At 40.2% G+C, this 21,145-nt stretch overlaps 1 protein-coding gene across 7 annotated transcripts in view; it reads left to right on the forward strand.

Moving 5' to 3' along the window:
- Positions 1-21,145, forward strand: part of enox2 (ecto-NOX disulfide-thiol exchanger 2) — a 189,231-nt gene that overhangs the window by 42,071 nt on the left and 126,015 nt on the right. For 6 of the 7 annotated variants that reach the window (XM_051954617.1, XM_022213922.2, XM_022213930.2 and 3 more), the window contains one exon: positions 250-339. In XM_051954617.1, coding sequence (XP_051810577.1) covers positions 306-339 — 34 coding nt within the window. In that variant the 5' untranslated portion in view covers positions 250-305. Of the gene's footprint in view, positions 1-249; positions 340-10,066; positions 10,596-21,145 lie in introns of those variants that run through there. The other variant, XM_022213966.2, reaches the window with a different exon arrangement.

Below are 21,145 nucleotides of genomic sequence, written 5' to 3' on the forward strand. Positions count from 1 at the left end.
GTGCCTCTTGGAGAAGCGGATGAATTACAGTCTCCTCTGTTTGTCTTCTCTCTCTATTCAAGACAAAGCCCTTTTATTTTGGCCCCTTCTTAAAAGCTCCCCTCTCTCAGTGTCCTTGAACGACTACAGAATGAATAAGTCGGGTTGTGCGTTGTGGTATGTCAGACTCTTCTGTGATATTTTTGTGAGCATAACAAAAACAGTGACTGATCAGACCTTTGTTATCCTTGGTTTTGTTTTCCAAAACAGATTTGCTACAAGACCAGAGACGAAGAGATCACACCTGACAACTCTGCATATGTAGAATGTACAAAGACAACAGATCCAGTCGATTTGCAGGTAAGAGGCCTGACTGCATGTTACTGCCAATGTGTACTCTATGTGCAAGTATTTTTACTAAGCTGTGCTGTAGAGCTCCAGAGATGGTTATTTGAATGAATCTGGAATTTCCACATCACACCAAAACAATTTGCTGGTCAAATCTTTGCTTCACATACAAACAACATCACCAGTTACCCTTTAAAGGTCTTATTTTCTATCTCAGAGGATCTTCCTCTTTTTACTTGCCTAAACTTCAGATCCTCCCTCATGTTTTCCTGGATTTAATATATTTCTCTTTAATCATGGTTATTTTTTCCATGTTCACTTTTGTTTCTTTTTGTGCAGACATAAAAATCTCCTGCATACTCTCAATTATTTGTGTCAAGGTTTCTGATTCAAAATAATAATCTCATTTATGCTCACGTGTATGATTTCTAAAGGATTCAGGCACAGAGAGCAGTGACGCAGTGACACACTGTCAAAACACGCATGTGAAGGCTCATTCTGTGACTGAACCTAAAAATATGCAACTGAAACATAACCTGTCGTGTGAGGGAATTTTACATCAAAGGTAACCTACTGCAGCACACGAATGAATGTCTAGCTTAAGACAAGATTTGTGAACTTTCATACTGTCAGGAAACTGTTCTCAACACATCAGGGGAGCTCCTTCTGAGAATCTGGCACATTAATTGGAGTTTTGACACAGTGCATGTTATTAGCACCTGTAAAAATGCATATATTGAATAATAATTGGCTGCTGAGTTTATTTTGTGTTTTGCCAATTATTATGCAAATTCAAAAGAGACATTTTTTTACAGTATACAGCTGAAGATATTTACATGGGTTACATTTACTTAATTTATTTAAAAAATGAAAACGTGAATACTCCATTTAATCAGCATGTGAAGTCAGGATATTTCTAAAAGCCATTTTCTGAGTTTGAAAACCAGAGTGGAAGGTTTAGTCGACTTAAACCACTGTGCACTGTTTCAGATGTTTATTTCATGTTCAACAATGAAGAATATGTTCTTTAATTGCACCACTATAATTATTAGATGCAAATTGTGGATCATGAAACCAAATCACTCCCAAGGTTATGCATTCATCAGCTGAATATTTTCTTCCCTATACAGTGCTGCAAAGCGGTGCAAGGTGCTTTGAATCTCTGTCACTTCATGACATTTTGTACAGGCATGGTTCCCAGATAATGAATACCTTTGAGGTTGGTAATTCCCGTACTTTTTTTTTTTACCCATTCTCCTGTCCTCAAGTAAAATGTCTTGACAACTATTGGATGGATTGTCATGAAATTTGATACAGACATCCCCTTTCCCCTGAGGATGAACTGTAATAACTTGTATGCCCCCTTCACTTTCCATCTACTGCTGTCATTGTATTAAGATCGTGTTTTTCCGGTACTTTGTCCTTTTTTTTTTTTTTTTGCCAAATTCCAAAAACCAAGCAGGTTTTTTGGCTGCTTCGCAAACTGCTAACACACTCAGATGCTGAACATACCTGTCAACATTGGCATTTACCACTGTTGTCAGCATGTTAACATTTAGCTCAGAGCACTACCGTTAAAGCCCCAGAAAACCACTACAAGAGCCGTTACCACCTGTATCTTGTTATCATACATCTATATAGGCTGTTACTCTGCCTTAGAATATTACCTTTTTCCTGCTAATTCGTTTAACTAACCATTAAGTGCACAACAACGAATAATCATGCTCATCAAATGGACAATTAGCTTTTATACAATCAGGTGATTTATTATGCATTGCATTAGGCACTGTATGACTATGTTGCAGTCAGCTGCTTGTGTATTCTTGAAAACAATAATCCCACAGTACACTGTCTGGAAATAGAAATTGAACCGAGTAAGAAACTGACAGATTGTTTAAGAGAAGGGAAAGAGAGGGGGAATGAAAAGCGCCTTTCTTGCTGGGCTTTGGCTGATGAGTGTGTCCTTTCCCATTACTCTCCAACAGCGCAATATGCAGGTCAGTCCGGTGATAATGAATGCTCTGTCTGATACTTGGCCTTTCTCCTTCCCTCCTGCTTGTCTGGTCCGCTCTCTCTGTTGTATCCTCGCTCTTTCTTCACCCTTGTACACTGCAGAGTTTTCTACAGTATTCAGTGTATTTGCCTTCTATGGGTTTAATTATCTAGCGATCTCCTCTTCTTCCATTCAGAAGCTTTTTGCAATTTAAATGTGTGTCTTGGGTCGGTTTGTGAGACAATGAAGAAGTCAAGTTTTCTGTCTCTTTCTTCATTCATTAAACTCTGACTTAAACCCACAGTCGTCTCGCAGTGGAACCTAATTTTGTCAGGTTTGTATGAACAAAAAGAGGAGACACCTTTTGCTGATAGACTATTTGCTTTTGTCTCTACAGTACATACAGAACTGGATGAACTAATCAAAGTCTGTGCATGCTAACTCCACTACATGACCATCTATAATTGGAAGGCATGTGAATAGTGCACTCAGTCACCGTTTTGCTAAAACACATAATAGCGGCTTCAAGGGTTTGCACTCCGACATTTCTTGTAAACAATCAAATCTCAATAAAATCAAATATGTGTTTTTTGTGGAAGCAAACAAAAATTTAAAATAAATTAAATGCAAACTGTTGTCAGTGAATTTGAATTCCATTTCAGATAGACAAGTGACTACCTTCTGAGTCAGACGTTTGGGAAACTTAGGATTCTTCTCATTTTAGTTGTCAGGTATTTTTCTGTAGAAATGCACCAATTGTGTGACCAACATGCATAACTGAATGAAACCATGAGGTGTTTTATTGGTGATAATTAGTTTCTCTACACTGGTGCTAATTTGTTTTTGCTGTTTAAATGAGTGCTGAAATTATTATTAACTTGCAAATATCAAAAATACCCTGTAAGGTATGTTACATAATATGAGCAACGTTTACCACTGCATCTAAAAGGTTTTGGTTTTGTAATTATTGATTGATGAGGTTTCTTCACTTGTCTGAGAAAACAGAATTGTCTTTATTGTCTCAAAAACAATAGAATATTCCACTGTGACTATTTTGGCACCTTCTTTGACCTACATTTACAGCGACTATTCATTTGTTCTTCAAAATGACGATATATTTCACTGTTAGACTCATCAGAGAAGATATGGCCAATGCTATGACTCGTACTTGGCAAGAAAGTCAAAATTTAACTGTTTTGTGTTGAAAAAAAAACAACATTATCATATGTGTACTAGTTTTCAAACAAGGTTCTCTCACTGTTTGGACTTCCTCCTGCCTTTATGTCCGTATCTTTAGGTCAGCATAAGTCTGTTTTAATGAAACATATACAAGAACTGTTTTCTCAAACTCAAAGGGAATCCAGTTTCCACTTGAATTTCTCCAGTCTTTTTAACGTATGTTCTTCCTGTTTTTGTTGCTGCTGCTGTTGTTGACCTCATGATGGAAGCTAGAGGTCTGTCTACAAGATATTACCTGCCTTTGTGTTGATGTTGACTTGGGGGCAGTGAAGTTTCATGCCTGTGTAAGGCTGATAGTACATGTGGTGCCAGGAATCCCAACGTGCCGTGCACAGCTGCCAAAATGCACCTCAGAGCCTCCTTTCTCTCATAAACTGATTTTGCTTCTATCAGAGGACTAGCAGAATTTGAATGCAGTGTGGTAATGTTGTATAGCAAACAAACACGATTTGTGATCACCTCTTTTCGTGGCTGTATTGGTGGCAATGCACGAGTGGTGTTTCGAGACAAGTGATTCTCTGGCTGTGAATGATGATGGGGTAGCAAGCACTGTTAACAACATTTCAGCAGTGTAGAGGGGTTAACAGTTGTTTTGCACTCTACTTGAGACCCATTTCCATCAATATTCATGTTGAGGGAAAATACTCCAGAGAAAGGCCTGGCCTCCTTTTAGATTTAGCGCTATCTGGTTTCCAGAACAGATGCTGCCAACACCAAGGCACCTACAGTAACTCCTTCCTCACATCATTTCGAAAACGGTGGCAAACATTGTTTTGCATCTCATAACACGTTGGCTTCAGTTACTTTTTATGGTGCCTTGCTACTCCTCCACAACTCATTAAATTCATCCAAGTAGGAACGCACCAGTATGTGAACTGGAACACTGTGAAGCTCACTTAATGAGGTGTGACTTAAACTGGGGAGTCACCTCAACCTTTCCTGTCCAGATGATCATCTGCTAACCATCAGTCAGGCTGCAGGGATATGAGGTAAGGAGGGAGGATGAGAAGAAGGGATAGGTAATTAGAAATGGAGGGATTAAGGAAGATGGAGGTCAAAGATAACTACCAGGATCCCAAAAGACAGAGTTGTCCCCTTCTCCAGGACACATTTCTGCATTGGCTGTCTTCCTTTGTACAGGGCAGCGGAGTTAATGACATTTTTCACTTGTGCCTGAGCAACAAACCCAACGTCCATTGATCTCAAAATGGATGACACCAAATGCCACGACAGTCATTTTAAACTTATGGGCTTTCTGCTGAGCAGAACCTTTTTAAATATCATCCGTTCTCCCTCTCTGAAGGCCATGTGGAGCAGCTACCTGAACCCTGTTGTTTGACTGGAAAGGGCATATTGATACAGCATGGTGCACTCTTACCAAGTGAAAATGGGACTGTGTGATCTGGCAAATTAATCGATAGAGGCAGACAAACAGTGCCATCATCTCATGGGAGATATAGTCATAAATGTTTCGTGGAAAGGGAAATACTGAATAAACTGAATCCTAGCTAAGAAAAAGGCCATGCCTCTCAAAGCTCTTGTTAAAATTTTACTATGATAGTTGTTGATGAGCTCAGCTTGCATTTAATATGCAGTAATTGAATTTGAATTATTCATTATACGAGATTCCCCTCTTAACTAAACAATGTATTGAGCAGGAGATTAGATCTAACTGGGTCAGCCATTCTATAGATTTCTGCTCTATCGCATGGAACTGATGATAGGATGAGCGGGATGAAATGGACTCGTGATTTATGAAACATACGTTGAAGCCCTCTCACATAAGAAATTGTGAAATGTTTCAGACAGAATGACTTATTTCTCGTCATTTTCAAGTCCGGCTATTTATTTGACTAAAGAGAGCTCTAATGTGGCCAAACACACACTTTCTCATACTAAACCGTAAAAGCAAGCCAAGGCTGCTTTCATCTGCTGAGGCACAGAGTCAAATTAGGGCTTGATTTGAATGTTTTGCTACACTAACCAGGGCACGGAAAGAACATCATTGTAAAAAAAAAAAATCAAGACATCAGACAAACATCATTCCCTATGGACAACGAAATTGAATGAGAGCATGCACTGACTGACTGTTACTCATTACCGCTGGCTGACAGGAGTAATTGAATTCTGCCTGAAAAACTTTCAGTTTATTTATGACAAGTCTTTTCTGGTGAAAATGTGCACAGAGAAAAAGACAGCTATCAGTTGGTTGCTTTACATTTTTTATACGCTTAAACGCAGACGATCAATAAGAAGCTGCAGATGGATAGTACTGGGTTTCTGTCTGCTAATGCTGACATCTCTAAAATGCATCCAAACTCTGTACACTATATTCTGTTTTTTTAAACAAACTTGGGCATATAAAACAGAGAGCTTACCCATCCAATGTTTTTTTTCAAAGGCTAGGCTATAGTCCAAATGCTAGAGGAACAAAGGTCCCCATATTGTTGTGTAATTTTCAGAAGTCCTTCCAAGTATCCCTGCTATAACACAGACTGCATAATCCATACTGGGCTGCTGGGTTGGCTACAAACACTTGAGTTTTGAATTGATTAGTCTTCCCTGACAGTCTGTCAAGTTTTATTTTGAAAGTGTGGTATTTATATAAAAATTGGCAAGAAATCCAGCTGAGACAATAGGTCTGTATATAATAACAAATCAACTCAGAATAGAAGATGCTCCTCTGCAGTTGTTTTTGTGCTGCCTGCAGTTTAGATTCTTGTTAAATTGTACCTGCAGAGGGAAGCGCTCAGGTGGTATAATGTCTTAAGTCTTTTTCATATTTGAGATGAGTCTTTGTCGGATCATTGTTTGAATATCTTAATCATCCTCCGGGAATGTGGCTGAATAAATATGCAGGAAATAACGGTGCATACTGATAAAGCAATGTGTGTGTGTGTGTGTGGGGGGGGGGGGGGGGGGGGGGGGGGGGTTAGGGGGAGTTGCAGAAGAAACCTGGCTTGCTGACAGCAGACGAAAGACACAGTGTTGTGACTTAGAGTCATAACTGTACTTCGAATCAGCCTGACACCTTGTTTGTGGAATAGTGTTCTTCTGACTTCACACTGGAGTGGAAATTGAGAGCAATCTGGAGTTTTTGGAAAAAGGGACTGGCACTCTGTCCTTTGGTAAATGCTTTTATTTGCCTTTAAAATGATTTTGTGATGGCCGTGGAAAAAGAGTTTATAGTGGGGCAGAGGAGAAAATCATTTGACACAGCAGCTATTTTCTAAATATATCCGAGGCTTATTGACCAGAACTGAGCTTTGTGTGTTTGTGTATGTTTGAACTCAGCTTTTACCTTTACAATTTTGCAAAACTTCAGACCATTTATGGAGGTTGTAATGTTACGTTTCTGTTGAAACCTTTAGAATAGTGTTGATTGAGCTTCGCGGTTTAGGTTAAAAGATCATTCTTGATGTGTTGATGGTCCAACTTGCATGGATGTGCATTTATTTGCATGTTTTCTTTCAGATTTTCTTGAAATTCTGTAAAAAACCTACATGATCCAAGTTTTCAGGAAACATAGTTCGTGGATGAGTTGTCCTATATGTGCTGGAAGTCATTTCAAGTTTGAGCATGTACAGCTTCATACAATAGCTTGATGGTCAATTGGTGGCTGTTGAATTGTTTTGCATTACACTGAGAGAGTTTCTTTTAATATTTAATCCACCATGTCTGTATGTATGAGGAATAAATATTAATCAGCACATGACACCTGAATCAACACCTCATGAGAACATTTTCAACAATAACTGGTTATTATAATGTTCATAAATGCAGGATCCTCATTAGTTGCAGGCAGCCATGTGTACCTAACAAACTAAAACAGCTCATGTATGCATGCTTAGCCATTCATGTTCTTAATGCAATGGAAAACACTTGGAAAGAGGTTTTCATTTTCTCAAGGGAAAAACTATCAAAGTGTGATTTGAAATTTCTCTAAAATGAGCACATTGTTTAAATCACCTTAAATGAACAGTAACTCCCTTTGACATGCTGGTACCATTAGAGACTGGATTAAGTAGTGAGCAGGTGTTGTCAGTATCTCTGCAGAACACAGCCTGAAGGGAGTTTATGAGATGAGGATGAAGGACGGCTGACCACATCATGTCTCTGTACACAGTGCAGTTCTAATTGTGGAAGTATAATAGCATTTGCTCTCCTGTTTTCCAAGTAATCTTTTCACTGTGTGTTGATCAAACCAAGACACACTGCTCACACTCGCAGAAGCCTTTGTCATTTTTAACAATTGTATTGTTCACAGCGTGAGACCAAGATTACACAAATACTTGAGTGGAATACTTTGTAGGAGTAGGCTGCATTTGTCAGAATCCATTGTGGAAACACTGCGAATCAGTGTAGAAACCTGAGTGTCTGCTGTACTGTTACCAAGCAGGCAAACAGTGTTATATACTGGTCATTAGATGATTCACCCATGCTGAGAACAGCTCCTAAAGAGACTACAGCAGCAACTAACACATGCATTTTTAGTAAAATACCAGTCACATCCATGTGAGGTACATTAGGTGAAGGTTCACAGGAAATTACAGAGTTTTTTTTTCTTCAGAAATTTCAAAGATCATCCACTTCACTTCACATCTGCCTCAGTAAAAACAGGAAATCTTTCTTGCCATCAGCAATCAGACTGTTTAATTCAAAAGCAGAAAGATGAGACCAGACAATTGAATTTCCCTTTGGGGATCAATAAAGTCATTCTATTCTATTCTATTCTATTCTGAACTTTAAACACTTGATTTCCTGCAGTCTGATGAATTTTTTTGCACCAATTCGTAAATTTTCTGCACCAATTTATGATGGAAATTTCTTTATGTAAAGAAAAACACCATGTGACAATTCAAAATATAATGGAATGTAATTCTGTAAGGTATTCTCTATTGCTGTATTGCTTTCAATGTATCCCCAGCCACCCCCTCAAAATGCTTATGATCACTTGCAACAAGTTGGACAAGTAGTCAGAGGTGGAGCTACGGCTACCAAATAAGATGTGGCTCTGTCACACAACCAATGGTCACATACTCAGACCCCTCATCTTATTTTCCAGTTTGTACATCCTCGATTCCTGTCTTTGTCCCTCTCGCCACAATGAGATGCGAGCGGAGGAGGCAAGGAAAAGACACGAGGAGAGAGGAGTCAAAGCAACATACATCTAACAAAATGAGACATCCTCGCCTCAGAGCCGTTATTTTAAAGTGATGTCAATTAAATACGACGTGTGGCACAGCTGCTTCATCTGTCCATAGTTTTTCTGTAACCAACCTGACAGATATTCTGATTGAGAGATATATACATATACTATACACACATTTGTCAGCCCTGCTCCTGTCATGGTTTGTATATTCCAGCTGTGTTACGCCTCTTTCATGTCACGGATGCAGAAAAGACTTCATCTAGGATACATCTGTGCATCCTACATTAGAGCTCGTACACCAAGACGCCTCCATCTTCGATCCTCTCTCCTCAAGATGCATTTTAGGAACTGGGATTGTGCTTCGTGATGAGTGATTTCCGGGTCACGGAAGAAGATGAGAAGCCTGGAGGTTGTCAATTAGAGATGAACCTTTAGAACTGGATCTACGTCCAGTATTTTTCTGGTTGAATTTTTTTTTTTACAGAATCATCTCTGTATGTCTGTTTCCATTCATGTGAATTTTAACAGCTCAAAACTCCCATTCAACCACATACAACCAAGTAATACACTGGTTTTGTAGCTTTTTTTCATTATATCCATTGAAAAGGTCAAACAAATTAATCAGTTTTGTACATAAAGAACCAGAAAGTGTGCATAATTTAGATTTAGTTGTGGATTGAGTTGATGCTCTTGTACCGACTCTTAAAGTCTGTGAGGATGAAACTTACTTAGAAGAACCCCTGAAATAAGAGGTACAACAATGCAAGATTGACCTGCATCCCAGTGAAAGAAAAGGTTAAAAATATGTTTACAATGCAAATATGTTTACAATGCAAGATTGACCTGCATCCAAACGGATGTTGGACGGACGGTGTGATATTTTAAGTAGATGGGTTACAAAACATGGACATTTGCTCTACAACAGTCCTGTATCATTTATCTTCTACAAAACTATCAACATTTGGAGATTGTTAATCAATTGAGGGTTAAATTAAGGGCTTGCTGTACTCATACATGTACAACACATAAACTTGTCTGTACTTTTACATGGCAGTTTTGCTTGCATAAGCATAGGATTAGAGTGAGAGACCAAAAAATAAAGATTATTTGGCCTACAACAGATTGCAGAAATAAATGAAGCAGACATTGTGTCACCCCAAAAGGAGTAATGGTCTCAGCATAGCCACCCTCCATAAAATCTTGCTATTTTTACTGCATTTATTTCCCATCTTCCAGCATGTCTTGAGCTTTTCAGGATGACAGGATTCCTCTCCTCACAGTTACAAACGATCTCTTTGCTTCTCCTCCTCCAACTGGCAAACCACAGAATGACACCCTCTGAACGCACAGCTGTCAAAAGTTTGGGACCAATTGCAGCTTTCATTTGCATGGATCGCTTTCCCGCACGTTAGAATAGATAATATTTAAAGAGAATTTGGACACATGGCTGATTCGTGATTGATTCTCCTTGTTCTCGGGGTAGACGAGGGGGGAGCAGACTGGCTGTAGCTCTTGCTTTTTAAAACGACATCACCGGTGCTGGAGCTCGCCTGTACAAGCAGAAGGAGTTGTGTCGGTGACAGCGGATCTCTCGGACACCTAAGCTGGTTCTCCTGCGCGCTGCGTGGTGCGTCTCCAGCCGGCACGTCGTGAGGGCGGGCTCGGCTCAGCGCAGCTAAAAGGTCCCGCTTCGACTGGCTGCTCTCATTGCAGTCCGGTCTGCCGAGCGGAGCGGACCCGACTGACTGAGCCCCCGTCTCCATTCAAGGATTTCTCTCTCTTTTTCTTTTTTTTTTCTACTCCGTACACTTCGTCCTACGAGCACAGGACCGACATCTATCGCAGCTCGCCTCGTGTGGACAATGTTTCTCTTGCAGTACACAGGTACAAGTTCATTTCTGCGCCTTCTCGCTCGGCTTTTTCTGACAGCAAAGATGTTGTTTGGCGTCTGTTACTTCTCTCGCTGCGGGCTATACATTTATATCCCCCGCACCGCAGTTGCAAATCTGCGGCATTTATTTATTTTGTCGCACATTCCCATCCAAGTTGGAGATTTTTCTTTCTTTCTAGCTTGCGTTTAGTCCTGTGTGATTGTCGGGCGGATACCAGCTGTTGAGACCGCAATCTGAATCTCCAGCGTGGTAGCCTTGTGTTTTCTTCCCCCTCCTCTCCTTGTCTTCGCATTTGATGTATGTTAAGATGATAAATGATCAACAGTAATTCCTTCCAGGGGTTCTACACTTGCTTGTCAGTGCAGCAGACAGGAGCCGTCCCTGTTATCTTTCCCTAACGCACGCCTGCTGGTGCCGTTTATGGATGGAAGTTTGCACAATATATTCCGCTGATCGCTGCTATTGAGTATTGCATATTTTCACCCCGGCTTTCTGTTCTGTTTTGTCCTGCCTTATCGAGCTCGGTGAGTCGCATTATAGTAGACAGGGCCTATCTTGCAGTGGGCTTGTTTGCATTATACATACAAGTTGTTTGGTTTCTTGGCTGCGACGTCCAACTGTTAGGATTTCCGTGTCATTTGTTCTCGAATCGCCACAACGCACAAGCAGCTCGGCTTTTAAATGGGACGTTTTCTCTGAAGCTCGCAGGATCTAATTAAGCAGAGATGATGCTCGAACTCTCATATTAACCTGCCATTCGTCTGCTTTCTTCTGGCTGTTCACCAGTTTCCTCTGTTTATAGTCATGGTAAATTTACCTCAGATGTCCCACAGCTTCCCCCCCCCCCCCAAATCTCATGTTTGTGTGTTCCTAGCTTAATTGGTGCTTTCCTTTAGCTTACAAAAGCAATGACTTGTGAAAGATTAGTCTCATGGCATTAATTTGCCATTTTCAGTGCAGTAAGTATACTGACTGCAAAAATTGAATGGCACCCCCCCACCCCCCACCACCACCACCACCAAATATCATTTTTATGCTTTCTAACATTTAGAGACCCAGTTTTCAGGTCTCTGAAGAGCAACCACAAATCAGAAATACTTTTAAAACAGCATTTAAATGTCTCAATTAAGTAAGATTTAAGTAAGATTTAGTTACTTTGCAACTCAGGTTATTTCTGAGGTTAACATTCATCAGTGCAGTGATCGAAATAGTTTCACCTAAGGCATGCAGTCTGAAAAACTGCATTCTAACCAGGAAAGCCAAGGCTGTTGCCTTTTGTCCGGTCAAATGAAAAATGTATTTCTTGTCCTTCACACATTAGAAGCTTCTTGTTTCTCTGTTATGCTGTTGTTTATCTTGAGCAGGCAGAAAGGATCACTTTCCCTCTCCTCTATTTCCTTCCCTTCCAGAGGCACAAACATGCTTTGAATCACTTTGAGTGAATGGAGGTCGAGTGCCTCCCCATGACCAGTACAAGAGAAAAGGTCCATCAGGCTTTGTGACAGCCATTTACCTCCACACTGCTCTTGTCCTCTCTGATCAACCGGCAGAGAATCTTTAGATTGCCTTTAATGGCATGAGGGAGGGGGCACTTTGCTTAGATCTGTCAGAGAGGAGAGATTTAAAGGTTGTACACAGAGTGCTTGAGAAGGAGCTTAAATATTTCAGCTCTCTTTGGCATAGGATGATAGTGCTGCAGAGCAAATTAAGACTGAATACAGAGAGGACCGCTATATAATACCAGGAGATTTGGCAACTTTGGAAACTCTCAAATTTTAATTGGTTGCTACATGACAAATTGTGGTTACTAAGTGGGATTTTCATAGCAGCAGCGGCCAAGGGAAGAAAAAGAGGGGCAGTAGTGGCAAGGACAAAAGGGGGGAAAAAAGCAAAAGAAAAGTGAAAATATGAGATTATCCGCAAGTGTCTGATTTATTGAACCCAGCAAGTTCAATGAGATCCAGACTAAGCTGAAATTTATTTGTGGGAATGCATCATGAGAAATTGCCCTGCCTTTTTGGACATTTAAAATGATCAAAAGTATAAATAACTGCCCTGAGAAACAGCCTGTCATGACTGTAAAAGCTGAGAAGCTAAATCCAAACCCAGTGCGTGCGTTGGTTGAGACTACTGCCAACATGAACACACAGACTATTTACTCCCAGCTGCCGGGCAAAATTAGCATTATAGTTACAGTGCCTGTTTGTTTGGAACTGAACATCATTGTCAAAGTTGCTCAGTGGCAGTTATTATTTTAAGTATTTTTTTATTTATTCTGGACCAGGAAAAATAAATGCGTCAACTGCAGAAAAGCTAATTTAATCATCATTGTGTCGCAAAGAGGGGTGCTGGTGGCAATCATGAGCAATCCACCTAAAACGTAGCATCAGTTGGCTTCAGTTTCATCCATGCCTGTGATAATCTCCCAGAGCTATTTACTGACTCAGCCTGCCCATCGGTATTCTGCGCTGTTGTTGTCACCTGACTGCTCAAAGCTGAACGGACAGACAGGTAGGAGGCTCTGCAGATTACCGATGAGGCAAGTTTTGATCTCAAAAGTCTGAGTTCCACTTGTAAGGCTTTGGAAATGTGTTTGTTCTTGTCTGTCAGCTAAACCAAGATAGTCCTGTTGATAGAAGCAGTATTGATATGGCAAATGATGTCTGAGAGCCCCAATGTCCTCCAGTGTTAGTATGATTCCTTTTTTTTTTTTGCTTTGGTCATGTTAACACATTTTAACAACCTGAGCATTTTTATAAACTGGACACCAGATAGAACAAGTCTGGGATGCAAGTCCACATCTCACAGTGTGCAGACAGCATCTCGCTGCTTTCAGTATGGATCAAAGGAGGGGATATCTTGTTACAGGTAGACATGCACTGTAGGGCACTGATATCTGGGTTCACTGGTTGGTCAATATGGTCTCATCTGAGCAAATTCTCAGTAGTTGCGCATTGTTTTTTGCTTCCATAAGGAGAAAAATGTCACATCAATGGCAAACTACCAATGATAAATGGTTTGTTTTGAAAAAATCCTGCATTTTCACAATTTTGAACTCATTCAGTCTAATGAAGACTGCTATTTCTAGCTTACAGTATATAATGGTTTACTGAGCATTTACATGAAGCTTATTCATTAGGATGTAAGATTGTTACTGTTGTGGACTGTAAAAAGAATTTAATACATTCTTGGCAGATGTTTTAGTACAAAATAGGATTTAATAAGCTGCAGAAACAGTCTTTTATGTATATTTATAATTAATAAAGGCTACTGAAGCTAGCAGGTATAGTGCATTCAGTGAACTATGACTGATTTACTTTACCTGGAGATAAAATGTAGACTTTTTTTTTTTTTTTGCTACGACTCATTAATTGTTTCGCAAATAGGTATAATTTTGATCAACCAAGATTTTCTTGGGTTGACCACAGCCTTCATAAACTGATGCTGTTAAAAAAAATCTAGTGAAAAATCAAATTAAAGTGAAGATTACAACTGTAGAAGAGAGATGAGGAGGTGTTGCATACATTTCTGGCTTACTTGCACTTTTATTTTGACATTAAAACAGATTTTATCTTCAGGACACTACGTTAATTTATTCTATTCGTAATATTCAACATTTGCTGTTTCTTTCAGCTGCAACTTATAGATGCTGACACTGGTGACGAGTTGTGTCCCTTTTTATCATAGTGTTTTACACCACTATTGCAAAATATGACTTGCCACATTTAGACATTTTTACAATCATGTCAAAGCACACCAGCTGGGTGCATTTTTCTGCCAATATTTCAGTGCTCTCCCACAAAAGGATGTCCTCAGATTCCCCTACCACAGCTCCAGAAATGCTACTGATCTGAGCAGTGAATTCTCTTAAATCCTCCTCCCCCTGGATGTGGTCATATTGTTTGGTTTATGATGGTACAATAAATCCCACTATTAAGCTGCTGTGGATGCTGATGTGGTATATTACAGTCGATCTAAAGAAGAAAATCTTAAGTAATGTATATTTGTGGAAAGCGCTAGTTTATCTTCTTTTATCATGGAACAACAGTCATTCATTAAACGCTTTACAAAGCCCTCCGATGAGAGAGTTGTACATGCCCGTGCACATCACTTTTTACAAGATGCTCCACTGCTTTTCTCAAGTATTCTTGCATCATGTGGTGCCATCGTTCCTGCACGCCATCTGTTAGGCGGATGTTTAAGACTGTTGTTGCTAGAACTTGATTGTTTGATTGCCTCAACACTGGTCCTAAATCTCTGTAACAACCTAATGTGAGGCGGTGATTGGTGTTAATTCCTGTGTCTAATGCTCACTTGTATGTGCCCTCAAGAAAATCCTATTTGACTTAGTCTAATTGTTCAGCTTTTGAATTACAGCAGCAGTGCTAAAGTGAAGCTGAAATCTGTTCAGGTTAAAGAAATGTGTATTGCTCGTGTGGAAGATCCCTGCGAGGATCAGCAGTGTTGGCAGCAGCAGCGATTTAACCTGCCATCTGGTGTTGAGTAGCTAAGAGAGCTTGGCAGCCTGAAGGCAACCAACTTGGGGGCTCCAACCGTATCACTAACAGAGCTCTTCATTTCTAATCACTTTCATGATAAGCAACCACGCAGGGAACCTTGAAATTGGAGGTAAGGACTTTGCAATAGCAAGTTCAGGAGCTACATGAAAGATGAAGTGAGCCATCAGCCTTATTCTGCATTTGCTGTATGTGAGCAGTGTGTGAGACGGGATTGTGGCTGCAGTGCTGCTGTGTTAAGCCCAGCTGACAGTCCCTTTGAGCAGAGGAGAAAAGTGGAGCAGTTTAAAGAAGTTGGATTATACTGTTCACCAGGGAGTTGCTGTACAACTTTCCCACATTTTCATAACTTCTCAAAAGCATACAATGAGCACTTCAGTCTTCCACACTGGTGTCAGCATCCGGTGTAATCTGTAGTCCCAAGGGTGCTGCGGTTGACTACAACTAACACTGGAGGCACATATTCTACTTTTGATACCATTTGTCATGTTGAACAAAAAGTTCTTATTCTGCTATTTAAAAGAAGCTATTTCTGCTTCTTTTTTAGTGCTCTGGAGAGCCCATTTATCACACACACACGCACATCCGAAGTTGTAAACATTAATTTTGTCATGCTGAATCAGTTCAGGCACTTTCTACCAGTTAATTATTGTGTGGGCTTAGTTGGTCTGTGAAAACTTTACTGCAGAATCTCTTAGTGTTAACAAGGCTAGTATTTGGGCGGAGGATGACTTAAACTGTTATATTGTTAGTAATGACTGGCATATACCTAGAACTGAACCTAAATGTGGAATATTGCTACTTTTCGTATCTAAATAAACCTTTGATTAATTTTTGTTGCATAAATAAACTTTAGGAGGACCTTTTTGTTTGATTTGTGGGGCTAAAACTCAGACCAGTGTAAACTTCACTGCACTCAGACATCAGGCAGCATCCCAGTTAAACTACAGAAATTGTGCTTACTGTGTGCTTTTAGTAGTGAAAAAATCCAAAGTGCAGTTAGAGCTGTTACAATAAAATGCACGACACGCTTGTAGCTCTTGTGCTGTCCCACTTCAGTTTGCTGTGGGACAGAGGAGGACAACTTGGGTTGAAACAGTCACAAAAATATTACACTTGCCAGGTAATGTGGCACTCCTTAGAGACAGAATAATCCTGAGCTTTTGTTTTTGCAGTTGCATTTTTTCCCCCTTTATCCAGCAGTGCTAAAACAAGCAAATCACGTGGTGTGATCACCAGCGGGATGTAGGACACTACCGCTGTACATCTCTGAAGTTACCAGTGTCCTGCTTCAGGGATTGTATTAGAATAAAATTGCAGCCTTGGAACAGGATGATAAATTGAGCCACTAAATTTAAGTTGTGTGTCGCAGTTGCATTTTATTACAGATTTTCCCCCTTAAATATGAGAATCGACTATTGTATATACCTAGATTTATTGCAAGAAATTCCATGACATTTATTACCCCTTTGCTGCTGGCCTATGAATATATGGTTGTGTAGGAGTTGACCCTCTCGGCCGAAACCTGTTCCCTCCGAACATTGATATGTTGAACATTTCCCCAATAGCTGAGACCGTGGTTCAGTGGTTTGGACCAGAGAACAGGGGTGTCCACAGAGATTGCTTGTCTGGAAAGCAGCCATCACTCTACTGTAATAGAGACTGAGAGCCCAGATTTATGTGGCTCTTACTTTAGGAAAAAGGAATGGCTTAAGGGGGGAAAGGAGCTTGAAATCAAAATGGTACCAGAATGGATAGACGGAAGGTAACCAAGAATGCATTATTAATGTGGTAGCAGAGGTTCTCTGTATTCTGTCTGTCTTTTGGGGGCATTTTGCCTCTCAGTGTAAGTCTGAAAAAAATAACGGAGAGTGCTTTCACGGTCAGCGTTTGGGTAGCTTGGTAGAATAAGTCTGCAAGGCTATTAACTTTATATTCTGAACCATGTTTACATGATAACTTGGTTCTCTGTGGAAATTAAGTTGGGAGACTTGGGGGAACCCAGGAATTTTCCATTTGCAAGAGACATATTTTGTTGGGATTTTTCTTTGGGGTGTTTCTTTCCATATTGCATCAACAAACTCTCAGTCACACATCCCCACTGTGCAGAACCTTTTCATAGCATTGGAGAGAAAACCCTACCTGAAATGTCACTGGAGCAGCTCTGAAAGGTTTGGTGTTTGAGCTCAAAGGAAGCCCTGTACTTGCATGTTTACTGCACTGAGCTGGCTGGAGTCAGACCCCCGCTGCTGGATAAATGCAAGGTTTTTCTGCACTCAGCACATCTTACTGGCCAATATTAGTTCTCTTGCTTTTTTTCTTGCCTCTTTCTGAAGAATGAGAGGTCAGCATTTATGTAAGGATGATACACCACCAGTGTAACATTTTACCAGGGAATAGGGTGTAGTTTTCCATTCTGGTTCTTTAAATTATAGCTCTGTCTATTTTGGACCATTGGAATGCCGGTTGAGGTCAGCAATTGGGTGAACTTAAGAACTCTCTGTGTGACATGATCGTAGAGGGTTGAGTTGAGGACATCCACATGGATGGCTTAAGTTTACAATCAGACCTTTGACTTCCGTGGCCTCTTACTGTGCTTTTAGAGAAATGAATGGTGAGATCGCTAGTATATGTCTCATCAATTTATCATTTGAGACATTACATTGCATATCACAAAAGTCTTTTTGTTAACAACCCCTCATGACGTTGCTCAGTTTATCTATCCTGTCTAGTTTATTACTAGTTCAGAGTAGTAATTATCAGTGATTGATAAATATCCCCTTATTACATAGTTCCTTTATTCACAAATCAGTCAATCTACTGACTTCTTTATCAGTGGAGTTTTTTTACATGGAGAAATGATCAATATTTTTAATCTCACAACTGTCCTTTGTTCGGGAGCCAGAGTCTGATCCATGAGTACACTATTAGTCTTGTTTTCTGTAAAAACACACACAACATTCTTGCCTTTCATTAACCCCTGTTTAGGAAAGCACCACTATTAGTTGCAGCTAAAGCTCAAATTACGCTGTTACCCCTCAGGCAAGTGTCGGTGAACTTTCTGGGGATAATTTGAAACGGGCAGTTTTAGGAGACGGTGAGGGAAATGATGGCCAGAGCCATGTGAATTGCTACACCTGTTTGGCTGTTGTTTGAATGTGTGTGCTTCACATGAAGTCTGCTCATTGAAAATTAAAAATGGAGAGCGTTTTAAGCACGTGTCAACTAAATAATTAATGTTAACCTAGTGCATGTGTAACAAGCGCTGCCTTGTTTTGGGTATCCAGGTGTGATGCGGTGAATTGAAGCTACTTTTGACTTTGGGGCTCAGATTTGTATCACTCACTTCAATCAACATTCCTACTTTGATGGATGTGAAGTAAAACAATTTTTATCATGTGAAATGTGACCCGAGTTATCTCCCGATAAACCTAAGTGACACAGAACAGTCACATGAACTTGCTGCTACAACTGTGCTATGTTAGTTTTTTTTTTTTTTTTTTTTTTTTTTTAGACCGAAAAAGCAAACTAGCGATATAACTGAAGCCATGTTGGTCAAATAGATGGCTAAAAAAAAGTTCTTGCTGGTTCTGGTAGACGACCAACAATGGTGCATTGAGGAAGAGGAGGGGAGTCATGTGTGGACTGTTCCTCAATACATTATATGTTTATTTGTAAGCATATAAAACGTGCTGTTGGCCAGATAGGGATTGTAATGATAATTTGTTCATTGCTAGTATTAAATAAACCTATTAAAACATATTTACTAATGAGGCAGAAGATGAAGGACATGCATGTCAAAACATGTATTTTACATCACCAGGTGGAGTCTTTCTGTGTAATGACATGTAAACTGCAGTTTGCTTGCTGTGTTTAACACTGTTGCGACTCAAGGAGAAAGTTTTGTGTTAGCAGAAAGCGTTGTTGGGGTTTAGCTAGCGACAGGCCACCATGCTGCAGAGACTTCTGACCAATAAAAATAATAGCCCCACATAACGGGTCTATCTTTAAATACTTGTTGATCCTTCACTGTCAACATGTGTCAACAACTAAACTTGTTTTTGTATTCCCAGAGCCCATCTACTGTCCTGTACTGCTGTAAAGCAAGATGGTTATTTCAGTGATCAGTCCGAGATGCTAAGTGTTGCTCATGGTGGAAGCTGTGTCCTTAAGGACATATGCTGAAAGCAGCTGACTGAACATCATGGCACTGAACACAACCATTACAGACAAGGAGGTAATTGGATTCACAAATCAGCCATGGCTCCAGGTTTATAGTGGCACTGGCCTTTATGGGTCATATTTCAGAGGCTGGTGGGCAGTTAATCAGAGGAGGCTTGGTGGTAACGAGAAACTGGTGAATGAGAGAGAGTGTCAGAGGAGCACCTGAACTTCCCCTTTCCTTCAGAGAAAATACACAGATTGGATCCTAAAACAGTAGTCCCAAATGAAATCTTGTCAAATATTATAGCCCTTAGCTGAAATAGACTGAAATATGAGGTGTGCTTTTTTTGTTTCTCTGGCTGAAATTGTGCTTTTCACTGCCTTGACCTTGCCTTCTTGTAACAGTTTCTTTTAGTTTACCTTCTGGTGCTTTATGTGGAACCTTTTACTCCAAACCACTTATTCTGTGCGTCTCTGTCTTCGTGTTTGGTTGGTGTCTCCCTTGTAGACAAATAAAATTTCTCCTGTGTAACAGGGAGGTTGATTATAAAGTATGTGTATATTTGTGAGAGTGGGTGGGAGGAATAGCTAAGGAGAATCTTTTCCTCGTCTTTCCCTCAGTGAGCGGAAACGTACTGCAGGTTCTCAGTCATGCTTTCTGTGCTTGTCCCAACAGAAGTCGAGGAGGTGGATCGATATGAAGATTAATTATTGTGTCCAGCTTGAGGGTTGCACCAACAACCTGCATTTTTCAGGCCTCTAGTGAGTGCCCAAATGCTTCCCTTTCTGACGAGCGCTGAGCTTTAGCTTGTTAGTGTGGTCTCTGGACCGGAGCTGTGCTGAGAGAAAATTGGACCAGGCTCCAGGGGTAACGCGCTGAGGCTCAGTGCAGCTCAACTCGGCACCACCAAAAGGCAAACCAGGGGTCCCACAGCATTTTCTGGGCTTAATGTAACCTCCTGGACATTAGGTTTTAGGTTAACTATTCTCTGAGGCATCAAAAGTGCAGGTTGTACTCTGTAGGCTGCAGTGGAATGATAACCGTTTCTCTTCCACTTCTTGCTCTTGGATCAATCTGTGCTGGATCATTTATAGAAGACTTTTCAAGAAACAAGTCCAGGCAAACACAATTTATAGTCTGGTGTACAAGTATGTAAATACTTCAAAAGGAAATGACTCCCTCGTTTATTCTGCATTGTAATAATGCAATCTGCTTGTCTGCATTGGGACTATTTAATAGGGTTTTGCAATTTATCAATGTATCTCCACTGAAACACATTAATATATTGTGTCTTGAAATCTCCACCATGTCATGCCAATAAATCAGCAGCATGTGTTTGGGTGTAGGTCTGAACTGCCGAGACAAGAAAAACTGACCAAGAGCAGGGTAATAAATTTCCCTACTGAAGGCCAGTGGAGCATTTTAGTGTGTTAAAGATATGTTGAAATCATCAGATAAACACGAATCAGTTCCAACCAGATGTCAGTGGTGACGATATCACTCCACACGATCCCCAGATCGAAGACATTGATGATGAACAGATTATCGAAGCAGCATCTATTACTCAACTCAGTCCCACCCCCCAGAAGGATTTACATATGCTTGTAAATTGATTTTCACATGCCTTCTAAAAATGTAGTCCTATTGTTCAAGGAGATGTGATTATTTTAGCGACTTAATGTTCCCCAGCTCATCTCCATTTTGTTGTAATTCACATCCATCTGAATTGATTGGTAATTATTAGTGTTCCCTTCTAACAATGTATCATTCTGTTCTTTCAGGTTGAGTCTGCTCCATTAGGTTGTCATAGAGTCAACCTTAAAGAGAATGTCACTGAAAATATGCTCATTACGGTTATTT

This window comes from Acanthochromis polyacanthus, chromosome 10 (assembly GCF_021347895.1).
Source record: "Acanthochromis polyacanthus isolate Apoly-LR-REF ecotype Palm Island chromosome 10, KAUST_Apoly_ChrSc, whole genome shotgun sequence".
NCBI lineage: Eukaryota > Metazoa > Chordata > Actinopteri > Pomacentridae > Acanthochromis > Acanthochromis polyacanthus.